General features: G+C 36.3%; 1 protein-coding gene across 7 annotated transcripts; it reads right to left on the bottom strand.

Moving 5' to 3' along the window:
* Positions 1–1,501: 1,501 nt before the first annotated feature.
* Positions 1,502–9,432, bottom strand: LOC104611186 (transcription factor Pur-alpha 1-like). 7 transcript variants are annotated; one of them, XR_016082532.1, is made up of 7 exons: positions 9,293–9,431; positions 8,882–9,164; positions 8,722–8,769; positions 2,842–2,982; positions 2,504–2,746; positions 1,915–2,349; positions 1,502–1,744 (listed from the first exon to the last, which is right to left on the bottom strand). XR_016082532.1 is itself a non-coding variant. In XM_010278147.3 (6 exons), the coding sequence occupies exons 2-6, from the start codon at positions 9,134–9,136 to the stop codon at positions 2,197–2,199; spliced, it is 840 nt and encodes a 279-aa protein (XP_010276449.1). In that variant the 5' UTR covers positions 9,137–9,180; positions 9,293–9,432; the 3' UTR covers positions 1,762–2,196. The 7 variants fall into 7 exon arrangements, 3 of the variants coding, with proteins under 3 accessions (XP_010276449.1, XP_010276448.1, XP_088754247.1); XR_016082531.1 differs by lacking the exon at positions 1,502–1,744 and adding an exon at positions 1,762–1,796; XR_016082530.1 differs by having other exon boundaries at positions 8,882–9,416.
* Between the last annotated feature and the right edge of the window lie 5,468 nt (positions 9,433–14,900).

Genomic DNA, 14,900 nt, shown 5'->3' with positions numbered 1-14,900 from the left:
AAAGGCACCTCCATGCCTTCACAAAGTATGCACAGTTACATGCAAATTAGCTCTCTAATTCTCTCAATCTCTCTACTTTGTTATTCACCAACTCAGTTGACTTAAGCATTGGAGTGTCCAGCTCATGCCCAAGCCCCCAAGTGCTCTAATCATGTTTTCGCTTATCAAAGTCTATGCAATCCAATGACCAAGTCAAACAAGTCAGCAGTTGAACCATCCTAGTTGGGCAATTTTTTATCGAAGGGTGAGTTTCAATAGAGCCAAACTTGGAATCAAGTCTGGGTGCCATTTCAAATGGTTCAAATGATCGGGTCAACTAGTCAACAATGGATTAAAAACACTAGTATTGGTTTGGGTCGATTTTCAATTTGGTCAGTCAATTCAAAAGATTTTAAATTTAAATTTAAAAAATTACAATAATATTATTAAAATAATAAATTTATAATTTATAATTTACAATATAAAATATTTTAGATTGAAAAATATGGGAATTTTCTCACCTTCCTACATTAAAAAGATTATATTTAAACTATAAAATATTAACATATTTCCATGATCAGGTCAATTCGATTTTGGTTGGTTTACAAATGGCCAAACAGAAACTTACCCAACCTGGTCACATAGGGAAATTGCTGAATCAAAGCCGAACTAAAATACTAGAAAGTGACCAATTCACATCGAGTTGATTGGTTTCATTAGTTTAATGAATAGCCCTAACTAAAAATAATTATTGTTATTTTTTGTATTACAAAAAAATATAAAAAATATTATATAAAATATAAATAATTATTAATTATTTAAAAAGTTAAAATATAAATCAACTTTCGCTTTCCATGTATCACACGGGTCCCACTAGTCCAAATCTAAATTAATAATAAAAATCAAATTCTAATCAAATTAGAGCCTATAATATATATTATTGAATCCAATTGGATATGCCCCAATCTGAATTCAGTTCAATCCGTTTGCAGCCCCATTAATAGTAACTTCTAGTATTGAAAATTCATGCTCATACATCAAAACCAAACTCGGTGCAAAATGCTTTTCGCGGTATTAACAAACGTAGCCATACAAATAAAAGAATAGGGCAACACAATGGGAGGAGGTGGCATATGCTAGTCAGCACCTTTACCTAAATACAACACACTAAAACTAAGGGGGCGTTATTTTTTTAGATTTGGAGGGGGGAAAGTTGGTCAATGGGATTTTAGTTCCCATTGACCAAGAATCCCTCTTTTTTCAATTTTATGTGAAGATCAGGAAAAGTTTATTTTTCTAAATATCACTTACCAGGAAAGTGATACTCGTCCCCTAGGTGGATAAATAACTTTCTCACATAAGGAGAAAATTACCAACACTTGAATGAAACAAAAATATCCCTTTTAATAATAAATTTCTATGACTAAAATGGTCATTGACTACTTACCTAAAAAATAAAAAAATATGAGTAAATACACTTAACTGGATAAATGTTTCTGTAGAAAAACTTACCCAAATAAACTTACCGAAAAGCGTACAAGGCCTAAAAGTAAAACCTTTAAAATGTTAAGCTTTGAATTTATTAAAAAATTAGGTCAATATCATAGACTAGGATCTACGAACGGACGAACAGAATAAAATCAAACAAGCAGCAGCAAATAAATGGAGAGCGAGTATTTCTCCACTCCCCCTACAAGAACCCCTCGTCAAACCGGCCGCAGGAACGAGGAAACACCGACCAACAGCCAACCCGTACAGAATAAACCTGGCACCAGCGGCCAATGCTTAAAACCATCAATGCTCATTTGATTATATAACTGTAAAACCATCAATGTTCACTCCTATTATTGGAAATGTTATTTTATGGTCGATGCAACTGAAATTAAACTAATTTATTAATTAATAGAACAATAAATAATAAAAAAAAAACATGACCTGATGCAACGCCAATGCCACTCTTCCATAGATGCAAGAATTACAGAATTTCAGATATGTTCTCCGTTATTCCTTCGTTGGAAGTTTGGCAAACTTCAATTTCTCCACTTGTGGCAAGATAGAGAAATTAGATTATTTTCAACCAGACTTGAATGAGAAAAGGGGAAAGAGGGGGGGGGGGGGAGAGGACAAGAAAGCACAATCGCAGCCCTAACCAAACCACAACAATAGATCATCCAATAAAGGTGATAGATTCACAACTTTCACCAAAGCTCTTCAGGTTCATCTCTGCGGGGGCTCAACTGTTCGGACACTTGCACCTGTCATACTTTCAATACGATCTTTGGTAATCTCCACAAAATGACCAACCATTTCATGAAACTGCTTTAGCCCAGATAAGGGGAGGATGATGGAAGAGCGATCAGCCCCTGCCACCTGCAGTCATTATGTGAAAATAATTAAGTAAATTGATCAAAGAAACCTAATAGAGATAAATATATTGCATATCTCTTTTCTTTAATAAAATTTTAATTTACCTCTTCAAAAAAAAAAAAAGAAAATATATTGCATATCCCCCCCCCCTACGCACCTCAGATATCCTCAAGAAGTGCCCCCTATTGTTGCTCCCAAGATCAAAGAAGAACCTCTTTTGGTCAGCTCTTATAACCTTGGAAACTCCCAAGTTACCAATTTCATCCTGCGGAGCCAAATCAACCGTCCTTTCTACATTTAACTCTGATGCTGGCGCAGATTGACTACTATGGCCAGAAATGAAGCCAGCACCTACATCATCGGAGAGACCCACAAGGCGTTCTGAAGGTTCAGAATTTTGCTGTTACCAACATAAGAATGTGAAAACATGAGACTCGTCTAAAACAAGCAACAGAAAGCTCTGTAAAGATTAATGCAAAAACCATTGATATAGACCTGATTGGGTAAGAGAAAAAGCCTTGAAGTTTCATTGATCTCTGCTAAGATGTTCCTGAATGCAGCCCACCCTTCATCACGGGCACTTCCAGCAGGAACAATAATTGTGCTACGATTCCTGCTAACTGATGCTTCTGAAACCTGAGGAATTTAAAACACAAAGTTCACACATCTGGTGTATAGACGCACTTTTATTTTGGTATAGGTAAAAAGATTATGCACTTTACAAGATAATGATGCAAGGAAACTGATGATTAAGAAACACAAACAAGGCAGTGAAAGCACATGCAAGACAGATCACCAAAATATAAAGTATGATATTTTAATGTGAACTATAACCCCTCGAAAAAAAAGAGCTTCTAGACCCCAAGGCAAACTGACTTTTTCCCAACAGAAAATTGACATAAGCCAATACATGGGGGCCCGTTAAAAAGGATGTCAATCCAATGATAAATTATTAGTGCTACAACACAGTATTCAGACAGTATAATCATGGGATTGACGCAATGCAAAAAAACAAGAAGTTGAATTAAAAGAACAAGCACACAACAAACATTTTTGTTGCTAATTTTTTTTCAGTCGTTGCTAAATTATTAGGCCCATGTCAGGCCAAAGTAGGAAATATTAATCAATCATGCCAACTCCTCAATGGAGGCTATTACCAAAAAACAAAAAGAAAAAATCAACGGAAGCACTCTCCCAAATTAGAAGCAAATCCAACATGTATCTAAAGCCCACAAGCACAACAGCCACGAAGATTAAACTAGCTATTCTACTCTTCCTCAATTTAAAGCCACTCCTAAACTCTAACCAAACCAAACATAGTTACCAAATTCCCAAAAACATAAAAGCCAAAATCATAATAGAATCCTAGAGATCAAAGAAGGGAGCATGTACAAACCATTACGTATGTGGAGATTTGGAAGGTTGCTGGGCAGTTATGTTTGGGCTGTGTAAAGCCAAAGACCCAATAGGCCATATCTTTAAATACGTCTCAGGTGATCATGGAATGTGACAACATGCAGCTGTTTAAGAATCTGGATAGTTGGAGGGATGCTGTGAATAGAGAGATTTACTTTGTAATCAAGGAGATCAAGAAGCTGTGTTCTAATTTTAATATTAATTTTGTCTGGATCAGTAGATCTAGGAACAGGTTGCACATGAAGTTGCAAGGAGAAGTTTAAATCAGTCCTTTTTTGTAGCCAAGATTCCTCTGTGGCTTTCTAATGTGTTAAAAGTCAGAAGAGAGGATTAGGGTGGAGTCTTGTGTTGTTGCTGAGTTTGTTCCTTTTTCCTTTAACAAATGATCATTTTAACCAAAAGAGAAGGGAAAAAAAAGATGACAAAGAAGAAGGAAACAGATAGCTCATTTATGGCCACTGCCAAGTGCCCTATATAAGAATAGCTCATTTATGGCCTCTTCAAAGCGTCCTATTCCCACACTATGCAACTTTTAGTTCCATAATGCAGTCACAAAGAGAGTACCTGGAGGGTGACTCCAAGATGGAAGGGCTTAGTAAGGGCACTCATGGACATGCACATTGCATAACAACCAAGATCCCAGCCTTAGTCATCGAAGGTGGCCCCAACACTGTAATCTTGTAAAGCCAGAGGGTGTGAAATATACCTTGGAGACTAGAGACAATACTAACAAAGCAATAGCATCTGCTCCGTATCAATCATCAACAACAGAAGGCTTTAATACCCTTGTTTCCTAATAAATGTACTTTTGTGGGTGCCAGAGAGGGGATGTTTTACAAAATTTATGCACAACTTGAACAAGCTGATGCACGATTTACAAGAGAAGATGCAGGTCATTAATTAGTATAAAATAAGTGAGTGAACCATAAAATTTCTTGACATGGTATCAGTAGTAATACTTGTGATACTAAGGACTCTAGACAATCACATGGCAATCGTGGCTGTTCAGTGTGGAAAGGAATTAGTATCCTTTCTTTCATAAAAGATGTTAACTACAAAATTGATGATGGCACTAGGGTCAGTTTTGGAGGGACCATGGTGTGAAAATCAACACTTGATGGATATTTTCTGGCTCTTTTTATTGTTGCTCACAAATGAGATGGAAAAGAGGCAGAGTATTTTGAATGCTACCAATTGGGTTTGATATGGAACCTATAATTAGAAGAAATCTAAATGATTGGGAGGTAGACTTAGTGTCCAAATTCTTAATATTACATAATCAGCAGCCAGATCCCCATTGAAAATGAGATTAGAAAATGTCTAATTGTCTATGGGGTTGTTCAGGAGTTTTCTCATCTTGCTCTTTTTTCTGCAAATTGAAAAATTAGTCAAGGAGAACTTTCAACCATACGGGTTCAGAAACCTGCGGCTTCAACAAAAGTGTTTCCATGGAATGGTTGGATAATATTAAGAAGAGCGCCTCATAGTGGACAATCTAAATAAAGGGATTGACAAGGACAAGACTGATTTTTCAAGGCATTAATTCAAATGCAATGGTGTTTCCTGGAGTCTACAGAGCAGGTATTTTTATTGCTGGAAATTACAGGGACTAAATTAAAGGGGCAGACTACTGTGGTTCTCCTTAGCAACAATTTGGATGCTGTGGCAAGAAAGGAACTCTTATATTTTTTAGCAGAAGAGCAAAGCAGCAAAAGTAATCCATCAACAAAACAATAGGCATGCTTAGATATCACATTGCAGTGGACCATCTTTTCAGGAATATCCCTCTTCCCAACCTTTTTATTTCAATTACCTTTATGGCACATAGTTTTTGGAGTTTATGATGCTGCATTTACAATCCTTGTGTACAGATTCTCATTGTGCACAAAAAGGAAAAATCTCTTGCTTCCACAATTCATTTGGAGTGACTTTTTTCCTTTTTATCATATCACTATGGAAAAGTAGGATGTTCTAATTTTATGTTTCAAGTGCTTAAAACCTGTAGCATGTGCTAAGAGGTATTTGAGATGTATCAGGAATTTGAAAGTCTGATTCCATCTGAGCAATATGCTTATATTCAGCCTATGTATATCTGCAAACAGTCTAGATCAATTGCATAAGCCTTAAAAGAACCATTTTGCATTTCTCCTACCTAGAACTATCGTGACTTAAAATCTTCCAAATAATTTTAAGAAAGTAACCAACTTAAGCACTAAAAATAAATAAATCATAGGAAAATATCTTTTATCCTACTATTGATAATATATATATATATATATATATTATATTCTACTGTAAGGGGATGTTTGATAACAGCTGAGGTGGCTGAACTTGAAAGACTTATTGCCTTGTCTTTTAGTGGGCAAAATAATGAAATAACAAAATGTTCCAGGGCATTATAATCAATCAAACTTCAGCTTCAGCCATTAAGGAGCACACAACCTCCTTAATAATTTTAAGGAAGTAACCACCTAATAATCACTGTTTCTTAGATCATTTCTCAAGCCTAGAAAATACTGATAATAGAAAAGTAAAGTAGACACCACATGTCCAGAGGAAGCCACCTAAAAAGAGAAGAATATATCTCTAGTTCTATTCATACACTATACTCTGAAGAGAAGTAAATTGGCAGATTACCTTTTTTTAGATTAGACAACATCTTGTGCTGGTGGATTAGGGGGTTGAAAGAAAAGGGTAAGTTGGTGTGGCAAGGCATCCCTTCTGAAATCTTCTGGTTAATTTGAAAAGATAGAAAGGCAATCTGTTTCAGCATAGACAATCCTCTCAGGAATGTTGTTAAGGAAAGTTAAAGGAGCACAGCACCTAAATCTTGGCCATCTATCAGAAAAGAGTTCAGGGCAAGGATTAAATCAGTAAATCCCCTTCTATTTTTTTGCAAGCTTTAATTGGGTGAATGCAGTTTTAAATGATCATCGGGTAGGAGTTCAGAAGGAGTTCTTAGCAACAAACATGAATTTATCATAGCCATTTGCTCCAGGCTTCTAGACCATGGAAACTTTACAAGAGCTAAGTTACTTGTGGTGCTACTAGGGCTGCGGCTGGAAACATCACTCAATAGAAGATTGACAGTGGAAAGTTATCCAAGAGTGGTGGTGAGCTGATTAAAGAAAAACAGTCAAGGATCATGGCATTATCATAACACCGTGATGGAGATAAGGACAATGGCAAGTGAAATAGAACTTAATTTCTTTTGGACTCATAGATCAGCAAACACTTTGGGGAATTCATTCTCTAAAGAAGGGGTAAATAGGGTGCCAGTTGCCAGAGTAAACATGGCAATGTTTGTATATAAACAATTTTTTTCTTCTATCTAATAAAAGTTATCAGCTACCAATCAAAGGAAAATATTGTAAAAAAACATAAGAGAAGAGAGTTGCAAACAACCCTTTCTTACCCCGTGACCAATAATAATACAACAATAACATATAGAGATATAATCTGCTTATAACAAGCCATCTTGGAGGTGCAAAATAAAGGACCGCAATAGTTGAAAAGTAAAAAATCACAATTTTTCCATTCGGATTTTTTGCCTATAGAAGAATCTTTTAACATACATAGATGTGAAATTAAGCATTTCCCCATCTGAAGGCATGAGGCATAAACCAGAATGCAAGAGGCTTAAGCAGTTAAACCTCACAATAATGGATATTTAATTGATAAATAACTACAAAGTAAAATAAATGTCCCGAAAGAAGAAAATTGTGACAAATTAGAAAATTTATATTTGCAGTTTCCAATAATAAAACCATATAGTTAAATATAAAACTGAAATATCATTACGTGAAGTATCATCAACCATAACTATATAAATATCATCGGCCATCAGTAAACCACTTCCAAAGTTGCAAATCAGAATTTCAGAATTAACAGTATAGATAAATTGCAGCATATTAACATAAACAAGTATGCCATCTCATATGCATCAAGAACTTTTTTTAACTATTATCACTCCCTATAGATTAACATGATTGACTGTCACTAAACAAAAAAATAATAAAATAAGACCAAAAACAGATGTTAGCCGTCATCATCTAACCTTGTCCCAACTATATGGGGTCAGCTATATGAAAATGAATTCTGTTTTGCCATTCCATTCTGTTTAGTGTCATATCCATCGTTAAATTATGGGTGCTTAAATCATTTATTATTACTTCCATCCAAGTTCCTTTTTGGCTGGCCGCTAGCTCTAACCCTTTTAACTTGTAATAGATCACTTTTTCTAACAGGGGCCATAGATGGTCTTTTATGCACATGGCGAAACCATCTCAGTTTACTTTTCTCATTTTATCACTTGTTGGAGCTGCTCCTAGGTTCCTTCGTATGAAAAAACAGATGTTGCTAGTACTTTTGAAAATAATTAGCCTTCTACTTTTCTACATGAACCAAATGCTACCGACTGGAAAAACTTCAGGAAACAAAGAAAAGAAAGGTCGGTTCCTTCCCCGAGCATAAGGAAGGAAACAAGCAAAGGCCTAAGCTGAAAGTACGAAATTAAATAATATCGTGCATTCCAGCTAAAATCATATGCATTAAATGAAATTTGACACTTTCCAACCATTGGCAGCATAAATTAGTCAGGACCAACTAAAAGCTTTGTCTTTTATTCCGCAAAGGAATTTCAATTATAGTCATGCGCATCAAACTACACAGCTCATCATTGACTCTCTTTTTTGGGCTTTCTTATAAGCTTGTGCATTACAATTATACGCCTTGGGAGTTGCAGACAAAGCTTTAGATCAAGTTTCAATAAAATGTGCAATTCCAAAATTAAGAAATTTCCAAGTATGTAAATTGACTGAATATACTTATTAGCCACCCAAGCTCCACAAACAATCTATTAGAAACTACTTAAAAGGTGGTGAAGACCTTCGTCTTGAGGTAAATCATATTCCATAAAGTAACAAGAAAAGCATATAATCAGTAGCAAAGGAAGTTTACCTTCAAAAAGCGACCCCTTTTATTCTCGCCAATGTCAAAGTAAAACACCTACAAGAACAACCAGCATCAAAATTCTATATCCACTTAAATGGTTGAAATAATAAGAAAAAAAAAATCGAGAGGATTACGCAAAACCAAACAGCCTGAAAAGAACATGCACCTTTGTGTCGAGCTGCAGTTCCTTGCTAAAAACGTCCTGTTCGTCAGAATTAACGTAGTAATTGAAGAGATCTAAGAACCAGGAAATGCCACTAACAGGAACGATTATCGTCGATCTCGTAGCCGAAGTCTTCTCGGAAATCTTCAAATAACGACCTCGAGGGTTCTCCTTCAGATCGAAGTAGAAGAGCTTGTGTTCCACCTGTAGCGTCTTGCACAGCAGTTCGACGTCGTTCCCGCCAGAAGCCCCCTCCATGGAAACTCCAAAGCCCAAAGTTCAAATCCTAATTTAGCAAAAAACTTAAAAATCCACAAAGAAAACTTGTAACAAACAGAGACATGTAACAGTGAGAATGTAGGAGAAGAAATTGGGTGGTGGAGAAGAGGGAAAAAAGGGAATGGAAATGGAAACCTTGATTAGGGGAGGATTTTGAGATCTACTACGCCGGTCGTCTTTTTTTCTTCTGCTTCTGCAAATTAGGGTCAGGGTTAGGGTTTGGAGCCATGGCGTATGGGTTTGACTGAGTCGCATCGTCGCGCGCTTTTTAACGCCTTCGTCCCTAACAAATCGCGATTTTACGCTCCCCCTGTCCCCCATCCCCATAGCCATGGGTGCATTCATTCATTCTTGTTACTTTGTTGTTTACTTCTTACTTGTTACTCACTTACTTGTGACTTACCCCCCTCTCTCTTTCCTACGTTCATCAGAACTCGGTAAATTAAGAAAATCCTCCCACCAGGGCTCCACCAACTCAGCAAGCGCCGTGCTAACATGCGCCTCTCCATACACAGACTTCTGGGTCCTGGGTTTTTTCTGTACACGTGGATATTCTTACCCAAGCTAACTTAACCTATTCGGAGGCTTTGGCATTAGCCACGTGTTAATCCATCACACGCCAGCTCCAATTTTTAGCTAATATACATTCCCGTGTATATTAGGTACATCTCCCGATAATAATACCAGATATAACGAGGCATGGAAGCATCATCGGGAGTTGTGGGACGTTCTGGAAACTATCTTGTAGGGACTGATTTCAACTCCATTTTTCTATACGCTCTCTTTGTGACTGTGCCCCACATGCACATCTCAGCTCTTCCATACTTATCACGGGAATATACGGGTGGGAGCTGCTGTAGGGTGCATGTGGGGCGCCCTCTGTGGGATGGGGCACCAATCGGATCAAGTTTAGTCTACCAAGAGTTGACATCTGTGCCTTACAGGACGTGCCCCACATGCATTCTCGGTTTACATTAGAAATATTTCTCGTATTTGTCATTAGAAGATGTTCTCAATACACAATTAGGATGTGCTGTGAGGCATTTTTAGACATGCTTTGTGGGGTGCAGATGTAAGTTCTCCCTCCAAGGCCCCCACCAGGATAGACCTTGTTTGTATGTTTGATTTTGGTGTTATTGGTGTTGATTCAAGCAAAGGTACTGGAAGAGAAGTTCGGATTTGCTGCTCACAACACTTGCAATCGCATGTCTGGAACATCTTGATAGATATCCTCAATGTGTGATTGTGCTATGAAATTTATATGAAGCACATCCTGTGAGAAGCAATTGTTAATAAATAAAGGGTACAAGAGAATCAAGAATGGGGCCAATGCCAAGTTTCCCAAAATGATGATGAGGATTAATACAGCCAAAACCAAAACCCTATATATTGGGCTTTTTGGTCTATTACTATTACACCTCCCCTAAAAATTCAAATTTGAAAGCCAAGCTACCCCACAGGTCCAATTACAATTATATAAATATATCATCACATACCAACATTGAAAAAAAAATGATAAGAGGACCACCAGCTTTAAGGCTTGTTTGGTGTATGTTTCCATCTTAATCCAATCCAGCTCATGTCCTAACACTTTTTTTTAATTTCAATTCTTTTCTGGTCCAATCTCCACTGGTAAGGACAATTTCTTAATGGCCACTGAGACTCGCTAAATTAAATGAGTTATTGTTTTGTCTTCTCGTGAATAAAATAATTGACAATATAGGGCCCTTTTGGCATAGTGGAGTTGAAGATTGAGCTAAGCTTGTTCAGCTGTTTTCAAGGACTTTGGATAAACCATTCAAAGATGAAATAATTAGCCCTTTAAATGACTGACAGCCGATTTAGACTTTTTTGGATCTTTCACCAAGCACTTTGCATTCAAAGAGTCTATCAAATGACTATGACTGTCAGCTGATTTAGGCTCTTCAAAATTTTAACCAAACATAACCTAGACTGTCTGTAAAGCCCTCCTTGGAAAGCCATAAGCCACTACTCTTCAGTCCTCCTGAATGAGGCAGATTATAATTGAGAGGGCTGAGCTGGATTTCAAGTAAATTGGTTTAGTTGCTTTGAAATACTTTGTGTTTGTATGGCAACGTTGTCGTTGTTCTAGAAAACGGTGATACATCAATGTTACATCAGAAAAAATAGTGATCTAGGAAATTTTTATTTGTTTGGAACCATTTTTTCATGAAAAAACGGTGTTTTAAGCCATGCCTTAAAAATCGAGAAAGCATGGTTTGGAGCAATGTCGGATTTAGCATTTTCTTAGGAAATGTTTATTTGTTTGGAACCATTTTTTCATGAAAAAACGGTGCTTTAAGCCATGCCTTAGAAATCGAGAAAGTATGGTTTGGAGCAATGTCGGATTTAGCATTTTCTTGGATTGCAACTCGTTGCAACCAACATGGACATGAGATGATAGTGACATGGCATCTAACGTGGTCATTATTTGAATTGATATGGTGCATCGTAAAATGCTTCTCCTCTACTTTTAACAAACCCTAATCTTCTTTTGCTTTTTTTCAGTTGTTGGAGGTCGAGTGCAACCAGTCACTAGAGGTCTACCCGCGTAGCCAATCACCGGAGAATCAAACATAACGCCAAAGATCTAGAGCTCTACCATCTGTTCAGTCACCGAACTTTATTTTCATTCATCAGAAATCTGTATTCTTTAAGTTCTTTTTTTCAATCACCATCTATTCGGCCATTGGAGATACCATGTCTGTATTCTTCAAGCATTCCGAGTTTTTTTTCTATTTTTTGGTGTATTCTAATTTTCGGTGGCTGGAGATACCAGGTCTGTATTCTTCAAACATTCCAAGTTCTTTTTTTTAGTTTTTTTTTTTGTGTATTCTAATTTTCGGTCACTGGAGATCATGTTTTGGTCGATTAGTGTGATATTTGCTCTTTCATCACTTGGAAAAACAGAATCGTATTTCCTTCACCATTGGATCCATTTGAAACTCTTATATGTTTTAGGATATATAAATTCATTATTTTTGTTGTTGAAATTGAATTACTTTGATTTCAGATTAACCCATTTTCTGAAACCATATAACATGAACTGACAACGTAAAAAAAAAAGAACAGAGGAATAATTAAGAATGTCTTTTATAACCAAGCAAGTGATTGGCATTCATCTATTAACTGATCTCTGTCATAAGTTAAAAGCCTAGCATTTTATAACCAAGGAAGATATCAGTATATTTCCATGGTTAACATATACAGTGAAAGAAATAAAACGAAGACATATAAATATAAATATTCTGTTTTTTTTCATGCAATTTCATTCAATTTTCTGCTTTCATACTTTATTCTATATTTTTTCATTTGTCTATAATTTTTTCTATTTTAATGTATGAATTTTTCTGTTTTTTCCATGTAGTTTTTAGATTTTTTACCATCATGATTTCCTGAATTTCTTTTTTTATAGTCTATTCAACAAGTGGAACCTTAGGATGAAATAGGGTGTTTTTTCCACCATTTGATGTAAGATAATATACATAGCAGAAGCAATGGATAATGAGTACCAGTGCTGAAAACGTTTCCTGAAGAATTGGTACCAAACAGAAAACATTATTGTTGCTCCACGAAACATCCTAATTGACAGCAATATTTTCAAACTAAAAAAAAGACACTATTTTCTAAGAAAACGGTACTTCCAACCCACACATCAAAATGGTGCATCAATGCCAAACATATATTTTAAATATGCTTATTCAAAGAGATTGAAGCCAACGGCCCTTATAATGATTGACTGATTGAGCTCTCGGATTTTTCACCAAATCCGGATCGATGCCAAATATATACTTCAGTACACCCAAATGAGCACTAACCCAACCTAGCTTCAGCCATCCTTTTTACGTTTTTACCTTTTTTGCCTTGAGATAAATTAATGCAGACTTAATTAGACCTGTTCATGGGCCGGGTCGGACCGGGTTCAGGCCGGGCTTTCACTTGTCACTAATGAAAATATACTAGGCCCGAGCCCGAGCCTGGCCCGACCAACGGGCCTATAACTTGGGCCCGAGCCCGGCCCTGGTAAAAAGCCCAAAACCCGAGCCCGAGCCCGAAGCCTGACCTAATTGAAAAAAAAAAAACAATTTTTCCTATTCAAATTAGAATTAAAAATTCAGATAGTATTTTTTTCTATTTAAATGAACAATGGGCCTACAAGATGGTATTTTTCCCTTTTTTTTATATTTTAAAACACAATTTTACATTCTTAAATCAAAAAATTTATTCAAATGGACATAATCACATAACTAATTTTAAGTTTAATATTAGGTCGGGTCGGGCCGGGCTCGGGCCGGACTAGTTTGACAAAACCCGAGCCTATCTCGAATTTATTGCGGGCCGGGCTTTTTGGCCCAAATTTAAGCCCACGGACCTATAAGCATGTTCAAGCCCATCCGGGGGTCGGGCTGGGCCGGGCCGGCCCATGAACAGGTCTAGACTTAATTAAGGTGTTGGGTAGCATTGGACAGTTGGACAAACCTTTGATCTTAGAAAGTTTTGTTTTAGTGGTTACAGATTCTATGATGGTGGAAGGTTAGGCATGAGGTAAAAAGTTAGACACGGCTATGGAAGACATGGTTTTGAAAACTGGACCGGATTATACTGCCATACCATTTGACCGGGAAATAGTCATGGTTTCGGGTCTGATTTTGAACTTATAAAACCATTTGACTGAATTTGGACAAGATAAGCGATTACATTTTCAGTGTGAATGTTCCTTTTTCTGGAATTTTCATTGGACATTTTCTACCCTTTATCTAAGCAGCATATAGCAGGCATAAAGATAACATATATGTCCTTTACTCACTCCAAAAACTGATCACTTATAACAGTTAAGAAACTGTTCACTTATTTCAAAAACTGCTCATGAATTGTAAATAATTTCATTTTAGAGATATTGTCATGTACATGTTTACTAGTATGTGTGTGTGTAAAATGATATCATGTGTTTTCTCTATTGCAACAATTTTTTTATTTATTAATTAAAAAAATGAACAATTAGCAATTACATGAGGGGGGACACCCCTACAAAAACACACATGCAATGTTCCTAATCTTTCTGTGTGGGCCGTTTAATTCTTAGACAAAGCTTCTTCCTTGATTAGTTGCATAATAAAATTTTGGGAGATGCCTTTCCCTACTTTTTCTTTCAACCCAAACACAACCTTATTGATTGAACTTTGTTTTTTTTTTGGTAAGGTCCCCTGAAGCTTTTGACAATCACAAAAATCTCCCCTATAGTTTCATTTTAACAAATACCTTCCCTGAATTTTTGAAAAACTCGACAAAAACCTCCCTTCCGCTACCTTCTTAGATGGAAAATGGAAGACTGATGATGCATCGTTTTTTTTCCAAATGCCCATTTTGCCCTTTTATAAATTATTTTACATACAAAATTACTAAAATACCTTGTTTTAACTTGACAAAAAACACCTTTTAACAACCATCTTCTAACATTTTTGTTGAGTTAAAATATGGTTATTTCAGTAATTTTGTATGTAAAATAATTTATAAAAGGGTAGAATGGGTATTTAAAAATAAAAACCGATGCATCAATCTAATGTTTTCCATCTGGGAAGATGAAGGAATGGAGATTTTTATCGAGTTTCTCAAAAGTGTAGGGGAGGTATTTGTTAAAATGAAACTATAGGGGAGGTTATTATGATTGCCAAAAACTTCAGGAGAGGTTTTGCATTTTACCCTTTTTGGTAAAGTTTACTGA

This window comes from Nelumbo nucifera, chromosome 2, assembly GCF_055504915.1.
Source record: "Nelumbo nucifera cultivar China Antique chromosome 2, China Antique-T2T, whole genome shotgun sequence".
NCBI lineage: Eukaryota > Viridiplantae > Streptophyta > Magnoliopsida > Proteales > Nelumbonaceae > Nelumbo > Nelumbo nucifera.
This window is presented reverse-complemented; position numbering and strand designations above follow the sequence as displayed.